Here is an 18,734-nt window from a genome sequence, read left to right as displayed (position 1 = left end):
AGCGGAAGATGCTGATATATGTGTATCATGAGAAAGGACTTCACAATTGTCTGGTTCTGGTTCTGCTTTGATTCAGAGAGAACTTCCTAGGATCAGCGAGAAAGGCATATCATCATTTCTTAATCCCTACAGTCCAGGAAATAGTCAATCATTTTATAAAAGTATAAAAGCGAACTATTTGAGTTTCTTGATTGTCTGCCCCCTTCTCCCCAAGCTGGTCTTGTACAAACATGATGTTCTCCCATTGGGTGACAAGTCTGTCGTAAGTGAAACGTTTACAGGCACTACAGGAATGACCTGGTGCCTCGCCCACCTCATTAGAATTCTAATTGGGGTGTGTAGGAGAGCTTCTATAAATGGTAAGGCAATCCTTGGCAGCCTGTCTCTCAGCACTGCCCGTGCCATCCCCAGAGGAGCCTGAGAAGAGGCGGAGGAAAGCAAAACATGGCTGGTGAGTGCATGGCATCTTCTCCATCAGGTGCTTCCTGGAAGCCCGTGCGTCCCCTGGGCCAGCCTGCGAAGCCAGAGTGTCCGGACAGCTGCCTGCCTGGGGGCTCTGAAGGCCGGACTTCATATTTTAGGGTTCTAGCAAGAAGTGGCTCTTTCTCAGTGGTGGCTGGGTCCCTCTAGCATATTCCTGGGGTGGAGCATGGTTGGAATGTAGCTCTGAGTAATGGGCCGGGTGTTCAGTGCAGCTGGAGGTCGCATCTCCTTAGGCAGAGGACAAGCTTTGCCTTGTTTGTGTTTCTTTTACACATCCATCACCACCCGTAAAGCCAAGGCAGACAGGACTCGCTTCTCTTGTTTCTCAATGTAGCTATACCCAGCTGTCAGTAGTGTCAGCAAAGAAGCACATCTCAGAACTCCCAGGGAGTGAGCATGGCAGCATGTAAGTAAGTTCTTGAAAAGTTTCTTTCTTTGAAAGAAACCGTCAGCATCACTGGAATGCTCCTAAGTAAACCACACATCCGGAAGCACCAGACAGGCTCTGCGTAAGTGACTTGATGAGCCAAAGCTTCCCCGCAGCAGGAGCAGGTGTGCCCGAAGATGTCCTGGTCCTTAGGAGAGCACCAGGGAACAGGGGTTAGTTCCAAAGAACAACAGGAAGTGCAGGTTCCCGGCTCTGCGGTTACTGTCGAGGATTTGGGCCTTTGTTAATCGGCACCGCTGCTAAGCAGAATGCTAATTATTATCTACCCGTGTGCTCAGCCTAGTGGGTTGACAGGGACGCCAAACCCAAACAAGATATGAGTCAAACCTGTAAAATATTGTGAATGGCTGTTAGCGCTGCTAGAAGATTTGCCAAAGAAATCACCGAGCCAGAGGCAAAAGGCAAATGCTGGCTACTTCGGAAGCCACAAAGACTGGAACAGGTGACGGCAAATTGGGCCCCCTCCCCTGGCTCCTATTCCTTCCTATAATGTACAGCATGGCCGGGATGCTAAGAAGAGGCGCTCTGGACCCTACAGACTTCAGCAAGAAGGGAGGTGAGCTGTCATCTAGCCCACCTCCCTCCCTCCAGGAGGTGGCTGAGGCCCAGGAAGGGGTGGAGCTTTACACACAGTGAATTCATCAGGGCCCAGCTAGGTCTCAGCAGTGCCCTTTCCACCATGTCCTTCGGCCAGAGCTGAGCTCCTACATGGGTGCACGTAACATCTGGAACACAGAAAAGCAGTTCTGAACCTGGCGTCTCATTTGAGCTTTGTGACCAAATGCTCGTGTGTTCTCCGCCACCCCTGAGCCTCAGGTTTGCAAGGTGAAAGGCTTCACATGGATGCACTTTGAGGTTCTTTCCAGTACCGACTTCTCTTTCTCCACAAAAAGAAACCAGGGACAGGGAGTGGACAGGCATGTGTCCAGCCCCCAGGAATGTGCACTCCCATCCCTGAGCAGGACCTCCCCTGGACTCCCAGGAATGGCCTGCCCACTGTGAGCCATGATGACATGCCTCTGTTAACAACCAGAGATGTTCTAAGGTCACAACAGAATGAGGCTGGTTGGGAGAAAATCCATTTTGAAAAGGTGGAGGAGAGACAGGTGAATACATCCAGCCCCTTAAATTTGTCGCACATCTAAATCCTAGTCACTCAGCCAGGAAGTGCCCAGTCAGTGTTTCTTGGATGAATGAATTTATTCACTGGACACCTAAGGGAGAAGAGCTGGGCCGGGGCACTGGGAAATGTGGAGGTCAACGAGATGTGGCTTCTGCCCTCAGTAGCTTTTAGTCTGATACTTCTTGGTAAATAAGTAGCATGCAAGGCAGACTGTTATTAAGCACCATGACGAATACAAACCAAGTGCTACGGGGAGGAACAAGAGAAGGAGGTTAATCCCGTCTGGAATCTGGGATAGGGAAGACTGAGAAATGAATGGCGCTGGGTCACGGATGATGAGTTGGACTTGGTCTGGAGTGGTTTTGCAGGGTGAGGTGTGTTCTGGGGAGTGGGAACAGGAAAGTAAATGTCCTTGTGAGCAGGTGTGACCCCAGGGGACTATAAGGATCACAGATGTGCTGCTTTGAGAAGACTTGTGTCCAGCTCCTAGTTTAAGGTTCTTGTTGGAATCAGAAGGGGTTCCATTATTCTGCCCCTTGGTGGAGAAGGCAGCCTGGGCCGTGGCTAGGAATGAAGGTAGTGGAGGAAGGCCTGGCAGTGATCTGCGTCAAACGGCCTGGCATCCCCAGAGTGGACGGGAGAGCAGCTTGTAAGCACAGAGGAGGGCCCCAGGGCAGAGGGGAAGCAAGGTTTTCCATCCCCAGAGCCACTTGGAATCCCTGGGTTAGAGGCAGAATACTCAGGGTACACACCTGAACCCCAGACCTCTGCCTGCAAAAGACCAGAACCTCTGTTTTGGGGACTAATGGCTCTGTCCCTCTGGGGCAGTGAGCTTTCTCGCCAATTACTTTTCTGGGCAGAGCACTTCAGGGACTTCGCATCTCAAGGCCTCATTTCCTCCACCTCCAAGGGACCTGTAACTTTCCCAGCCTCCGGGTCAACCACAAAACCATTCTCCCTGGAGCTGGGACACCAGTCGCCCTTCCTCCCTTGGAATTGGTCAGGAATTGCTCTTGGGTTCTGGCCTCCTTCTCTTCTGTAAGCCTTCTAGGTGCTTCCTGGGCTCTCCTCACGTTTTTGTGCCTGGTGCTGGGACCGAGGCAGTATCTACTCTGTCTGGAAAGGAGATCTCCCCTCTGGGCTCAGAGTCTTGTGACTGCAGCTGCTCCGTGTTTGAAATGAGGACCACCGCCTCCTTTCTGCCTGGCCCTGGGGCCTTCTTCCACCTGGGACAATGGCTACTTCCTGTTCCTTAGAGACAGACCCATGAGCAGCTTCATTCCACCGAGAATGACAGCTGCCCGTATTACAGCATTTGTTCCTCTAGGATTCTTTGCAGGATAGCTGGCGGGTTACGAGTGCAGGTTCAGAGCTGCTCTCAGGATCGAGTCCCCACTCTACCCCTTATGAGATGACGAGTCTTGGGCAGTTTGCTTACCTTGTATGTCGCAGTTTCCTCATCTCCAAAATGGGGTTATTGTGATATCTACCTGAGGGGTGCTTATGACTGCCTGGAAACTTCTTTCATGAGCCTGTTTTCTCCTTGTCTTGGGGAATTTAAGACAAACCCTATGAGCTGAATTACATTTTCTAATCAGGGGTGATTCCCAGCGGACCCTCTCCATTAACACCTCCCAGCACAAGCCCTCCCCAGCCCCCTTTATCCGTTCCCAAGTCCAAGGTCCTCGTGCCTGTGCACTCCTCTTGTTCATCTCAAATAACTTCATGCTGGCTCCACCCCGCAGGGCCGCGCTCTGCAGATGGGGTAATCATTCTCCTCCCCAGGGCCCACATGCCGGGCTGGGGTGTGTGCTGAAGTCAGGAAACCTCACTTAGCAGTGGAGGGCACAAGGCCCCAGGGTCCTGGTAGGAGCTGAGAGATGCAGTCAGAAAGAGTCAGGCTTCCCTTCCCTGAGCCCGATTTTCCTTATTTGTAAAAAGAGGACAGCGACTCCTCCTCTGCCTCCTTCCTATAGCTACGGGGTGGCTCTGGTCAGATAATTCATGTAAAGGAGCTTTGATAAGTGTAGATAATAAATAGGCCTAAGGAAGTGAGTCTCAGTTCTTGCCACCCATTAGAATTGCCAGGAGAGCTTTAAAGAAAATGCTGGCCAGGTGCAGTGGCTCATGCCTGTAATTCCAGCACGTTGGGAGGCCAAAGCGCCAGATCACCTGAGGCCAGGAGTTCGAGAACAGCCTGGCCAACATGGTGAAACCTTATCTACTAAAAATACTAAAAGTAGTGGAGCATCTTGTCGTGCACCTGTACTCCCAGCTACTTGGGAGGCTGAGGTTGCAGTGAGGCAGGAGAATCGCTTGAACCCGGGAGGCAGAGGTTGCAGTAAGCTGAGATCATACCACTGCACTCCAGCCTGGGCAATGGAGAGAGACTCCGTCTCAACAACAACAGCAATAAAAATAGAAAGAAAATGCCAGAGTCGTCCCTAACCAAAGATTCTAATTGAATTTGCCTGGGATGGTCTCAGACCAATAGGACATTCTCCAGGTGATTCTTCTGTGCAGCTATGGTTGAGAGCCTCTGGTCTCAGAGATTCTAAACTCTGTCTTAGGAAGAAAAGTCTTTTCATCCTCTCCTTTTGCCCTGACCACAGGGTGTGTAGGCAGGGAGTAGGCTGTGGACAGCCCCTTCAGGACCTGTGTCTAAGTCATTGCTGCCTTGGCTGCTGCAGGGTGGCAGCTTGGGGTCAGGCAAAATTGACTTTAAGTCTGGGCTTGAGTCCAGCCTCTACCTGAGCATATGATATTGGGTAAGTGGCTTCACCTGACTAGACTTCCAAAACCCTCGTCTGTGAAATGGGGATAGCAGTATCATAGGGTTTTTGTGACTATTAAAAGACATAATGCAGGTGAAGTGCTTAGCTCGGTGTCCGACACATAAGAGGTCCTCAATAACTGCCCATTAAAGGCTCAAGCCCTCTTCTACTCTGGGGTTGTTTTGCCATTATATGTGGAATCCCAAGGCATTTGTTTCCCCCAATCTCTGGGGGCTAGTGGTCGGTACATGTTGAATCTCAACAATAACCCTAAGAGGAAAGATGTTCAGGTCTCACTATTCCTCTTCTGCAGGTGAGAAAAGTGCACTTTGGAGACACTGAGTCCCTTGCCCTGGGCCTCTCACAGGCCCAGGCACCAGTCCAGGGCTCATTCCTCTTCATCCTCACCAGTCCCTTACTCTGCCTGAATGCCAAGAAATTGCACCACCTCTGCTGCCCAGAGCTTGAAAATGTCAGGATATGTGGGGGAAGCTAGAAGGAAATGGCACGGGCTAGAAAGCGAGAAAGGAGAGAGAGGTGGGTGTGGAGCAGGAAAGCACCTGTGTCCTTGGAGTCAGAGGAGGGGCCAGTCAGGAGCCGAAGATGTTCCCAGTGTCTAGGGGTGGGAAGTGGGATGACTCACAGCCTGTCGGTGACCAGGATCCGAAACCTGGCTTCCGGGCGAAGATCTGCTTCAACTCTGTGACCTCTGCAGGTGACTTCCCCTTTAAGGGCCTCAGCTTTCTGACCTGTCATGTGGGCATATGAGATTACATCACTGTTTTTCAAGCTGCCAGTTGCCATCCATTAGCAGGTTGTGAAATGAGTTTAGTGAACTATAAGCAGCCATGGAGAAAAAACAAAAAGCAGAAGAGAAAATATCAGATTACATTGATACATAGTAAGCATTAGCCCTGTGAAACCTTGTGTCAGTTCCAGATCTATGTGTGTAAAGACTATTAGATAGATTTCTTGATTTGGCCTTTCTCAATAGAGTTCAAAAACCACTCAGCTAGATGCGTTTTAGCATTTTTTTTTTTTTTTTTTTTTTGAGACACAATCTCCCTCTGTCACCCAGGCAGGAGTACAGTGGCGCAATCTCGGCTCGCTGCGACCTTCACCTCCTGGGTTCAAGTGATTCTCTTGCCTCAGCCTCCAAGTAGCTGGAACTAAAGGCATGCATCACCATGCCCAGCTAATTTTTGTATTTTTAGTAGAGATGGGGTTTCACCATGTTGGCCAGGCTGGTCTCGAACTCCTGACCTCAGGTGATCTACCCGCCTTGGCCTCTCAAAGTGCTGGGATTGCAGGCATGAGCCACTGTGCCCAGCCACATTTTAGCATTTCTATCAGCCCTTATTAACTCTAGACTTTTATAAGATAAAAATGCACCTAAGTCTAGATAAAAGATGTGGGAAATAGAGTCTGGGTGGAGGCTAGGGATAGTCCCAGCCACTGGAGTAGCGTCACTCCATGCTGGGCCCCCTTTGAGCCCCTCTGTGGCATGGTCCTCCTTGGAATAGGAGATGAGAGTTCCATCACACACCCGTCTGCTGCAGGTGATTTGATTACAGAGCCGGGCTGGTAAGGATTGGGACGGCTGACTAGCAAATTCCCTTTCACAGTCCGGAGTGTTTCTCTATGCTTTTCACATGACCCCTGCCAAAGAGGGACCACAGAATAAATGGGCAGGGGTTACATTAACATACTTGCAACTATGTTTGGCTGTGATTGACAGTGAATTCCCCAAAACAATGGCTTAGAAAAATAAGACAAAAGTTTCTTTCTTCCTTACACAGGCCGCCCAGATGCAGGCAGGTCTGGGCAGGCCAGGTGACTGGGAGGTGGCACCATCCTCAGGACCCAGCTCTGTCCAGTCTCTGCCCTGCCATTGCTAGGGTACGTATGGCTCTGCATGGTCTGAGGTGGCTGCTAGAGCCCTGTCCATGTCACACCCACACTCCAGACAGCAGGATGGCACAAGAGGAAGAAAACAGACAAAGGGCATTTGCCAACTGTTTTTACAAAGAGGTTTTCTAAAAAGAAAAATTGAAAACAGGTATTCAAACAAACACTTGCATGTACACGTTCATAGCAGCACTACTCACAGTAGCTGAAAGGTCGGGACGACCCAGATGTCCATCAGCTGATGAATGCATCAACAAACCATGGAATATTCATCTAACAGATGATCATTCAGCCATAAGAAAAGAATGAACTACTGACACATCCTCCAACATGACTGAGCCCTGAAAACATTGCCCTAAGTAAAATAACTCAGATCCAAAGGCCACATATCGTGTGATCCCATTTGTTAATATATGAAATGCCCAGAATAGGGCCAGGTGAGGTGGCTCACACCTGTAATCCCAGCACTTTGGGAGGCCAGGGTGGGTGGATCACTTGAAGCTGGGAGTTCAACATCAGCCTGGCCAACATTGTGAAACTCCATCTCTACTAAAAATACAAAAAATTAGCCAGGCATGGTGATGCATGCCTGTAACCCCAGCTACTTGGGAGGCTGAGGCAGGAGAATCACTTGAACCTGGGAGGTGTAGGTTGCAGTGAGCTGGGCGACAGAGGGAGACTCTGTCTCAAAAATAAATAAATCAAATGCCCAGAATAGGCAAATCCATAGAGACAGAAAGAGTTGGGTTTGTCAGGGGCTAGGGATTGGAGGAAATGGGGAGTTCCTGCTAATGGATTGGGGGATTCTTTAGGGAGTGATGAAAAAGCTCTGGCATTAGATAGTGGAGATGGTTGCACATTGTGAATGAACTAAATGCCGCTGAATTGTACATTTTAAAGTGGTTTAAATGGTGATTTTTTTATGTTATGTGAATTCTACCTGAATTTTTTAAAAGAGAGATTTCCTGGAAGTTAACTCTTGTAACTTCTGCCTCTAAGCTTTTGGCCTGAACTTACCCTCATGGCCGCTGAGCCAGAGTGGAGCCTGGGAAAGTAGTGCCTATACGTATGGGGGATTTCATCACCAGGAAAGAGGGCAATTCAACATCAGGATAGATATTTATCTGGCAGTCTACCACATTAGGATTGCTGCTGGCACCTATGTTCTCGGGAAAAAAAAAAAACCCGAGAAATTGCCCTAGGAGTTCAGCAGTAACTCAGGGAGGTGGCATGGAATTATAAGGTGAGCGCTGGCATCAGAGTTTAGAGACGTCACACTGTGGGCAAACCACCTCTCTGGCCTCTGTGCGCTCATGTCTGAAATAAGGGTTAGGAATATGTGATTTGTCTCTAAGGTTTCTTTTCCCACTGATTTATTTTAAGTGTGTAAGTTGGTGAGTCAGTTACGGGAATCATGGGACTCTTTTCTCTTCTTCTCCTCCCTTCACCCAGACTGGTACAGAAGACAGCCCTGAGGTTTGTAAATGCACATAAAGCTGTAAACTTGAGAACCTTAAACAGTTGGGGACCTTATCCCCTTCTCCCTTCCTACACATTCTGACAGAGTGGGCTGTGATTAGTGTTATGTCGAGGGCATTGGGGTTGGGGGGGCAGGATCATCGGATCCTTGATTTGGGGGCTGGCAGAGCAATCTTAGAGTTCAGGGATAGGACGATGCCTGAGGGAGGCAGCTGGTGAGGGGAGAAAGGTTTCAGAACCACATCAGGAGCTTGATGAGCACGCTCTCAGCTGACATGCCCTACTCAGATTGCAGAGCAGCCTGTCCCTTTGTCCAGCTCCCCTGAAGATGGCTCTTTTGGAAGAGATGTTTTCCTTCCAGGAGCTCATCCTCTCCCCTCTGTCAGAATCCAAATGCTAGCAGATGGATGATGCAGCATGAGGACCCCTCACCACTTAGGGCACCTTCTGGACTCAGAATTCTGCATGAGATCCTCTTCTGGAAGGAGGTTTCAGGACCACGGTTACAGGGTAGGGTCAGTAAGGCCTGGTGTAAAGGAAACACTGTTTTTTCTTCCAGGCTACTCTCAATACTTCCTAGCCACCAAAGGTGTGGGGTTTGGTCTCATACCAAGTGATTCTCAGTGGACACCCACTGGGTGTCCTACAATTCAGCTGAATTCTCACACTGTTTGGAGTTAGCACGCAGCCCGCAGGGTGTGCACACACCCCTCAGTCCCACAAGACTGCCCCCCGCTTCAGATGCCATTGCTTCAGAAATTGTCAGCTGTGCTTCTAACCGACCAGATTTAAATTGGGAGTTCCCACCGGCCCCTTCTCAGGTCTGGAGATTTGCTAGAACAGCTCACAGAACTCAGAAAAACAGATGACCAGCTTGTGATAAAAGGATACAACTCAGAAGCAGCCAGATGGAAAAGATGCCTGGGACCAGGTGTGGGAGGGGCGCAGAGCCCCCATGCCCTCCCAGTACTTCTATGTGTTTAACCTGAAAGCTCCTCAGACTCTATCCTTTGGGGTTTGGGTTTTTATGAAGGCTTCATTTATAGGAATGATTGATGAAATCATGCTTCATTTATAGGCATGATTGATTAAATCGGTCATTGGTGATGAAATCAATCTCCAGTCCCTCTGCCTTCTGTGGAGGTGGATAGTGGGCATGAGGCTGAAAGTCCCAACCCTCTAATCACTGGTTTGCTCCCCTGGCAACCAGCTCCCATCCTGAGGCTATCCAGGAGCCTCCAGTACCAGTCATCTCATTAGAATACAAAAAGTCGCTCATTATTTTGGGGATTCCAAGGGTTTCAGGAACTTGGTGCCAAGAAAAAGGAGAAATCAAATATGTATTTCTCATTATGCCACACCTAGGTTCAGAATCCTGGCTCTGCCAATTATCAGGTAAGTGACCTCAGATAAACTACCTAGTCTCTCTGAGCCTTGGTTTCTCGTTGTAAGATTTCATTGACGACATACATAACGTGTTCTGTAGACTGTGCCTAGCAGTTGACATAAAGAAGGTGGATGAAAAAAGTGAGCCCCACTTTTCCTCCTCCTCCAGCTCAGAGCAGTCTGGCACATCCCACAGCCACCCTACCAGTTAGCAAAGCTCCTTGGTGCTGTGGGGGCTCATGCTTGGTGTCAGAAAAGGCAAAGATAATGGTGCGGGATCTGGAGCCTGCAGTCCTCCACTGTAGAGTGGGGTGACCATGATCAAGGTACTTGGTTTCTCTACACCTTGGCTTCCTTGTCTGTAAAACAGCATGGTTACAATGCCTGCCTCATGGAGTTAATGAGCTAATGCGTGTAAACACTTCGAAAGATGGCTGGCACACAAATGCCGAGTAAACTTCAGTTAATACCATGACCATCACCACCACAGTCACCCCAGGTCTGACTTGGTGGGGCATGCAAAGTGCCCCTCATCTCTCTTTTGCAGGTGCCTCTTTTCTTGGGAGGCACCCTGGAGCTCAGTCTTTTCTTTGTCATCCTCTCTAGGGACAAGACATTGATCTCTGGGATGAAAGGGAGAGGCCTTTACTATTGACACAGCCACAGTAAACAATGCATAAACTTTGGTGGAGCAAAGAAGGGTGTGGGCCTGTTGGGTGAGGCAGGTGCCAGCAAGAGATGCTGAGTACCCCGCCCCTCTTTCCTTACCCCTGTGCTGGACAAAGAGCCACCTGGAGTCAGACTTTCCACTTTCAAAGAATTCATGGTCTACAGCGAGCTTTACCTGGAAATGGACATGCATCCTTTGGGGTTTGGAAGTGGGGTGAAGAATCTCTAGGAAAGCTCAAGTGGTCTGAATCCATGTGTTCCATAGAGCCTCCCCTTTTTAAAAAATATATTCCCAGAGGTTCTTATTTGAGAACTCTTCTTTTTTCTTTTTCTTTTATTTTTTTATTCTGAGATGGAGTCTCACTCTGTCACCAAGGCTGTGGCACGATCCTGACTCACTGCAACCTCCGCTTCTCAGGTTCAAGTGATTCTCCTGCCTCAACCTCCTGAGTAGCTGGGATTACGGGCATCTGCCACCATATCAGGCTAATTGTTTAATTTTTAATAGAGATGGAGTTTTGCCATGTTGGCCAGCCTGGTCTCGAACTCCCGACCTCAAGTGATCTACCCGCCTTGGCCTCCCAAATACTGGGATTACAGTATGAGCCACTGCACCCAGCTAGCCTTTCTTTTTCTAAAGCAAGTAAAGCTCTACCAAACCACAACTGGCTGGGATGCACAGAAAGTGGTGAGCAAGGTTGGCAGGAGGCAGGGGTAGAAAGTTGGGGCCGTTTCCCTAGAGAGATCTGGCATGTATCAACCCAGCTGTACACAGTGTTTGCCAGTGTCTGAGTTCTGGGTTCTCTCTGTTGGCTATTCCGGGGCAGGAATGCTCATTTTCCCCCTGCTCCCACTGTCCTTCCTGTCCTCCCTTACTTCTTTCCTTCATTCAACAGATCCTTATGGATTGGATGTCTCAGTTTCCCCGAATTTGTGTAAAAACCTACTAATTTATTATCAATGGATCTTTGTTAAATATCCATTGATAAACTGATATCACTAGTAAATATTCATTATCAATGAATATTTGTTAAATGAATGAACAAGTGGATGTTTGAATGAATGAATTTTAGCACCCTGACCTGGGAGTAAGCTCACCTCTTGAGCCTCTCTTCAATGGCAGGATGGCTCACCATCCCAGGGAGTCTAATTTTACTGGATAGGGTACCTGTGGTGACCCTCTTGCCCCATCTCCAGTACTCTAGAGTGGGAGCCCCTCCCCATTCTGGCCCTGGCCCCCATCACCCTTCTCGCTTTTTCCATGTAGGGACCCCGCTCTAGACAAATTACATTATTCCTTCTCTTGCACCTTTGGGCCTCTGCTTCCCACTGTCTAGAATGCAGGCTGCTCTATGGGCACCAGACAAAATTGTCTCTCCTTTCAAGGCCCAGCATTTTCAATGTAACTTTTCCTGATCCCTACAACTGAAAGTGACTTTTTTTTCTCGCCTGCATCTCTCATACACCTTTCCTGGATTTACCCCATTCTGTCATTCATGATCACTTCTGCTTGTCTTATCCACTGCCGAAGCTCCTGGAGAGTGACAAGCACACTTCATACACGTCTACACTCCCAGCATTGTGCCTCACACAATGTCCTATGAATAACAGTCGTTCTAATATTTTTATCAAATAAATACTTTATATTCACTTTTCCTTGTAGACTAAATTGTGAGCTGTTGTCATGATGGTCATCTCATGACATCAGTCTTTGTTTGTTTATTTATTCCTCCATTGATTTATTTATCTAATTACCCTAATACAGTCAAGCGGTGTGCTAGGCATCAGAATATAAAGATCAAGAGGGGGCTGGATACAGTGGCTCATGCCTGTGATCCCAGCACTCTGGGAGGCCAAGGTGTGATTTCTTGAGCCCAGGAGTTCGAGGCCAGCTTGGGCAACATGACAAAACCCTGTCTCTACAAAAAATACAGAAGTTAGCTGGGTGTGGTGGCTTGCGCCTGTAGTCGGGAGGCTGAGGTGGGAGAATCTCTTGAGCCCAGGAGGCAGAAGTTGCAGTAAGCCGAGACCACACCACTGCATTCCAGCCTGGGGCAACAGAGTCAGACCCTGACTCAAAAATAAAACAGAATAAAAGATTAAGAAGGCATGTTCTGATGCAGAGAGGTGGACACATATAAAAAAGAGCCGTGTCTGGCACTGGAATGCACCCTCACACTCTCATCAGAGCTGTGGCCTCTTTGCAAAGACAGAGACCAGTTTGGTTTGCAGAGGAAGGGGTGATGTAACCTCTCAAACAAAACTCATAGGAAGATTTCCCAAAAAGTTGGTATCAGCGAATGCCTTGTCACTTGTGGCATCTCTCATAAACCCTTCTCAGTTTAACTCCATCATCTCATAGTCACAGGAGTAGAAATCAGGAGGGTGGATTTTGAGATGTTTGTCCTCAGGTCTTATCTAGGTATTTCACAGCCTTTGACCTGCTCCTATAAACAGCTCTTGCCAGTGAGCATTTGCAAGTCTCTTTTGGGTCAAGGATTCCCCAATCTGTAGGCCTAGAAACACTACTCAGAGTCTCCGCCAGCCTCCCCAGCCTCAGAGGTCCAGGCCAACATCGAGGCACTGCAAATACAGAGAAGGTAAAGGATGCAAAAGCAAACACTTGCTGGATGCTGGAGAGGCAAAACGTGCTTGGTGTCTGGAAACATACAAAGGGACGACTAAGACGCCAAACCAGGGTGATGAATGTAAGAGAAGTATCCTCCTTTCAGTTTTTGTTTTTTTTTTTGAGACAGAGTTTTGCTCTTGCCACCCAGGCTAGAGTGCAATGGCACGGCCTTGGCTCACTACAACCTCCACCTCCCCAATTCAAGTGATTACAGGCGTCTGCAACCACACCCAGCTAAGTTTTTGTATTTTAATAGAGACAGGGTTTCACCATGTTGACCAGGCTGGTCTTGAACTCCTGACCTCAGGTGATCTGCCAGACTCAGCCACCCAAAGTGCTGGGATTACAAGTGTGAGGCACCGTGCCTAGCCCCTCCCTTACATTCTGTTGGAGTCCCTATCCACAAAGCAATGAGAAATGCTGAAAGCAGACAGAACGTAGGTGCTGTGGTGACCTAGTTCTCCTCATTGATCAGATGGAGCTCCGCTGAACATTTGGCCCGTTCCTTAAGGGTGCGTGACAGTTCGGCAGATGGAGGGCGGAAAGACACTCTCAGCTGTGGGAACAGGATGCACAGAGGTTCAGCTGTCTGAAAGGGCAGAGCATTTTCTATAATCTTGCATCCTGGGAGCTGGCATAACTGTCTTGAAAGATTGACTGGGAATAGGTTGTGACCTTCTTGCTATGCAAGGTCAAGGTCTTTGGATTTTAATGTTATTCTAGGAATTTGGCTCTGCCCTTGACAAGCCTCACCCTGCAGCCTGTCTTTGGTAACTTACACTGTTCCCCCACACCACCGTGCCTTACCTCCTAGGACTTCAGGTTCTCCTCTCTGTCTCACAGCTCTAGAACTCCAGAGTATCAACTGGCAGACGGCCTTCAACCGGCAAGCGCATCACACAGACAAGTTCTCCAGCCAGGAGCTCATCTTGCGGAGAGGCCAAAACTTCCAGGTCTTAATGACCATGAACAAAGGCCTTGGCTCTAGAGAAAGACTGGAGTTCATTGTCTCCACAGGTACCTGCGCGTTCCTCTCCCTGCCCAAACACACACATACCTACATAGCCCTCGTGCATTCAAGGAGTGATGGGGGCCACACTGGGACCACTGGGCCCTGGGGTTTAGCCCTGATCTGTCATTGATTCAGTGTGGCCTTGGGCAAGTTGCTGTCCATCTCTGAGCCTGAGAGTCATCATCCTCAAATCAAGAGGGATCTGGCCTGTATGTTTGCTCTGGTTACTTCCAGTGCTAGAACATGGTGCTGCGTTGGCTCACGTCCCCAGGAGGGGGGCTGTATTGGAGCCTGGTCTCTCCACAGTCTGACCAGTGCTTGCCAGTTTCTCTCAACTTCTGTCTTCTTTGACAGGGCCTTACCCCTCAGAGTCGGCCATGACGAAGGCCGTGTTTCCACTCTCCAATGGCAGTAGCGGAGGCTGGAGTGCAGTGCTCCAGGCCAGCAACGGCAATACTGTGACCATCAACATCTCCAGTCCCGCCAGCGCACCCATAGGACGGTACACAATGGCCCTCCAGATCTCCTCCCAGGGCGGTGTCTCCTCTGTGAACCTTGGGAAGTTCATACTGCTTTTTAATCCCTGGCTGAACGGTAGGTGTCTAACCACGCACACTCTCAGCCCTGGCCTAAGCTAGAAAAGAGAAAGGAGGTGGGGGAAATGATCTTCACAGGCTCACGTTTGGTTAGGAAAAGTCCATGGGCTGTGGAAAGGGCACGAAGCTAGAAATGAGGAGCTCTGACATGTAAGCAGCTGTCTGGGTCTGGGCAGTCCCTCAATCTCTCCAAGTCCCAAAGTCCTCACCATTAAATGGACATCCTGCTGTTTCTTCTGGGAATATTGTGGAGGTCACACTGAGCTTTTACAAACTGCATAGCATGGTTCCTTCTAAGGGACAATACCACAGTATAATTCCGCAGCATGGAGATAGCTTCCTGCCAGAAAGAGCAGGTGTCTCATCCTTGCTGTCTCATTTTCAGACCCCCGGGTCATCCTAGCTTCTCTTTCCAGCTCATAGTTCCCACAATTGGAGTTGGAAGAATTATAGCCCAAGGGTCAGGTGGGGAGGGCTAATGGTGGGCCTTGCTCCAAACCCCAGGCCAGTTCAGGAGCGGTAGGAGAGGAGGAAGTATCCATACAGTCCTCCTAGGATTCTAGTGCCTGGTGTCTGCTTTTTGTATCAAACAGTGGATAGTGTCTTTATGGGTAACCATGCTGAGAGAGAAGAGTATGTTCAGGAAGATGCCGGCATCATCTATGCGGGAAGCACAAACCGAATTGGCATGATTGGCTGGAACTTTGGACAGGTAAAAGGGTCATAAGAGGCTGAGGGTAATGTCCCTGTTACCCAAGAAGCTCAGCATCTTGCCCCACAGATCAATGGGAAGTCCCACATCGGTCCATCTGCCTGCCCTTCGATTTGTTCTTGCCTTCAGAAGACTTTTATTGACCACCTATTATGTGCCAGACCCTGGGATCCACACTAAGGATACAGAAGATAAGACAGATCCATTGTTGAGGGGGTCGCAATCTAGTGAGCAAGACAGAACACACACGTAACTCAATGGATGTGATGAAGCAGTATTGGTGCTATGGTGCACAAATAAATATAAGGCCCACTAGAGACACTGGGGACAGTCATGTAGCTTCTGTTTTTCATTCCATGGAAAAATGTGGTGAAACTTCCTTAGTGTGTTCATTCAGCCTCTCCAAGCCATAGCCACTTGGTTCTTTATTACAGTGATTCCCATTTGAGTCTACAGAGTTCTCAGAGTTAGTCAGTTTAGACAACTTTCAGGGATGCCCTCCATCTTTTATTTTATCCACCAGACAAAGGCATTAGAATAAAGCACCTCGGGCTGGGTGCCTTGGATATCAGAAGGATGTACGCTTGGACCATCTGCAGAACCTGTCTGTGGTCAACCAGAGAAAATCGGCTATCTCCTTTATTGGGAGGAAGGAAAAAAGAGAAGGATAGGGCACAGAGTGCACCTATGAGTGGAAGACAGGCCAGTTTTTTGATGGCATGGTCAGGGAGGGCCTCACTCAGGGAGGAGCCTTTGATCAGGAACCTGAAGAAGACAAGGGCACCAGACGGAGATCTTGGGAAAGAGCATCAGGCAGAAGGAAAAGCAAATGCAAAGACCTAAGGCAAGAGGAGCCCGGCCTTCTCAGTTTGAGAAGCAATGACTTCGATTACGCCTTATTTTGTGAAAATCACTTCAAATAGATATACTTTAGCAAGAGATTTTATTTGTATACTAGTTCTCCAGAAGTCTCAATAGCATGCCCAAAATCGTAGGCAGGCCGGGTGTGGTGGCTTACACCTGTAATCTCAGCACTTTGGGGGGCTGAGGTGGGTGGATCACCTGAGGTCAGGAGTTCAAGACCAGCCTGGCCAATATGGTGAAACCCTGTCTCTACTAAAAATACAAAAATTAGCCAGGAGTGATGGCACGTGCCTGTTATCCCAGCTACTCGGGAAGCTGAGGCAGGAAAATCACTTGAACCCAGGAGGCGGAGGTCGCAATGAGCCTAGATGGCCTGGGCTCATTTCTGTCCCAAAAAAAAAAAAAAGGGATTGTAGGCAGAGCTAGGAGGAAACTCTAAGATGAGTTTGGCCTGATTATACAGATGGAGAAATCGAGGGAAGACAAGCTAAACGACTCGCTCCTGAGGTTGTGGCAGCCGGGGAGTCGGCTAGCCCTGGCTGCGTCCCATGCATTCACTTTAGGAAGAGTCTGGCAAGGTCATATGCTTTTTTCTTTCTTATAATTTTTAAATTTATTATCCTTCTCTCTCTCTGTCTCTCTTATTTCAAAAGCTGTCTTTGAGGAAGCACACAGGGTCCTGTGCATAGTGAGTGCTCTGGATGAGTCTGCAGGGTTGAGGGCTGGGCGTGGTGACTATCCTCAGTTGCTCTAGGTTCCAGAGGCCACAGAGTCAAAGGATCTGACTGTTCTGTGGTTCTCACCAGTGTAGTTTCATTCTTGAGCCAATTCTTCTTGTCATTTCTTTCATTGTAATATATGGTCTCGTTCTAAACAGTTTGAAGAAGACATTCTGAGCATCTGCCTCTCAATCTTGGATAGGAGTCTGAATTACCGCCGTGACGCTGCTACTGACGTGGCCCACAGAAATGACCCCAAATACGTTGGCCGGGTGCTAAGTGCCATGGTGAGTAACATGAAAATGATCACAACTAGTTGTCATCATGTATTGAACACCACCTATGGGTTAGGCACGCACACTCTTTTCAGATGTTATCTCATTCAAATCCTCACCAATTACAGCGGGTGGTTAGAACCATCCGCATCTTACCAACTTCGAGCATGAGGCCCCTCTAAGTTACAGGGCTTGCCTGAGGCACACAGTGAGTACATGGCAGAGGCAGAGCCGGATGCAGGTCCAGCTGGCTTCAAAGCCCTTTCCACATTGTGAAGCCTTTCTCAGAGGAAAAGGGAACTTGTTCTTTGGGTGCCTGCCAAGGATAGGAGGAGGGGAGGATGCAAAACTAGGCCTCTGCTCCATCACTGAGCCTCCTGGGAAAGTAAGCAAGTCCCCTATTGAACTGGAGGTGGTGACCTCCTTTGCCTAACCCATCTCTTCCACAGCCCAGAGCACAGCCCAGAGTGTCAGATGGTAGGCCGCCTCATTCATGATCTAGATGGGGAAACAAACCTGGAGAGCTGAAATGGCTTGCTCAAGGCACAAGGCGTGCAAGTCAGACCAGAACAAGGCCTCCATACAAAAGGCCTGTGCCCCTACAACACACACACACACACACACACACACTCTCACACATTCTCACACACACACTCACACACACATAGTCATGCACACACACTCTCTCTCTCACACACACACAGTCTCTCTCACACATACACACACACAGACACACCCAAGCTATATCCCCTAGGAGGAATCTGTGGTTCTGCACTCATTGTGTAGAGAATGTCTCCATCCAGGCTGGGCATGGTGGTTCATGCCTCCAATCCCAGCGCTTTGGGAGATGGAGGCGGGAAGATGGCTTGAGCCCAGGAGTTTGCCGCCAGCCCAGGAAGCATAGTGAAACCTCATTTCTACAGAAATTTTTTTTTAAAAACTAGCCAGGCATAGGCAGACACAGTGGTTCACACCAGTAATCCCAGCACTTTGGGGGGTGGATGACTTAAGCCCAGGAGTTCGAGACCAGCCTGGACAACATAGCAAAACTCTGTCTCTACGAAAACAAAAACAAAAAAAAGCAGGGCATGGTAGTATGTGCCTGTAGTCCCAGCTACCTGGGAGGCTGAGGTGAAAGGATCACTTGAGCCCAGGAGGTAGAGGTTGTGGTGAGCCAAGATCATGCCACTGTGCTCCAGCCTGGGTGACAGAGTGAGACCCTATCTCAAATAAACAAACAAAAATTAGCCAAGCATTGGTGGCACATACCTGTAGTCCCAGCTACTCAGAAGGCTGAGGCAGGAGGACTGCTTGAGCCCAGGAGCTTGAGGTTACAGTCAGCTGTGATGGCACCACTGCACTCAGGCCTGGGTTATAGAGGAAGAGCCTGTTTCCAAAAATAGTCATGCAAAATACCTAAACCTAGATCAACCTGCACAAAAGCTGTAAGTTAAAAAGCTGAAAGTCATGATCAGGCACAGTGGTTCACACCTGTAATCCCAGGACTTTGGGTGGCTGAGGCAGGGGATCACTTGAGCCCAGGAGTTTGAGATCAGCCTGGACAACATAGTGAGACCTCATCCACACACACACACACACACACGCACACGCACACTCACACACACACACACACACACAGGAGCCAGGCATTGTGGCA

The 18,734-nt window shown here is 49.0% G+C and overlaps 1 protein-coding gene across 1 annotated transcript in view; it reads left to right on the top strand.

Annotated features, from left to right (window-relative positions):
* Positions 1-348: 348 nt before the first annotated feature.
* The window catches only part of TGM3 (transglutaminase 3), a 48,344-nt gene continuing 29,958 nt past the window's right edge, over positions 349-18,734 (top strand). Inside the window, exons 1-5 of the mRNA XM_032295627.1 lie at positions 349-451; positions 13,743-13,916; positions 14,266-14,505; positions 15,101-15,219; positions 16,961-17,089. Of these exons, the coding sequence (XP_032151518.1) occupies positions 445-451; positions 13,743-13,916; positions 14,266-14,505; positions 15,101-15,219; positions 16,961-17,089 (669 nt within the window). The 5' untranslated portion in view covers positions 349-444. The remainder of the gene's footprint in view (positions 452-13,742; positions 13,917-14,265; positions 14,506-15,100; positions 15,220-16,960; positions 17,090-18,734) is intronic.

The sequence above is a fragment of the Sapajus apella genome, unplaced genomic scaffold (genome assembly GCF_009761245.1).
Source record: "Sapajus apella isolate SASKATOON/1434 unplaced genomic scaffold, GSC_monkey_1.0 scaffold33, whole genome shotgun sequence".
In the NCBI taxonomy this organism is placed as follows: Eukaryota; Metazoa; Chordata; class Mammalia; order Primates; family Cebidae; genus Sapajus; species Sapajus apella.
The sequence above is the reverse complement of the archived record's forward strand: the minus strand, read 5'-3'. Positions and strand labels throughout refer to the sequence as shown.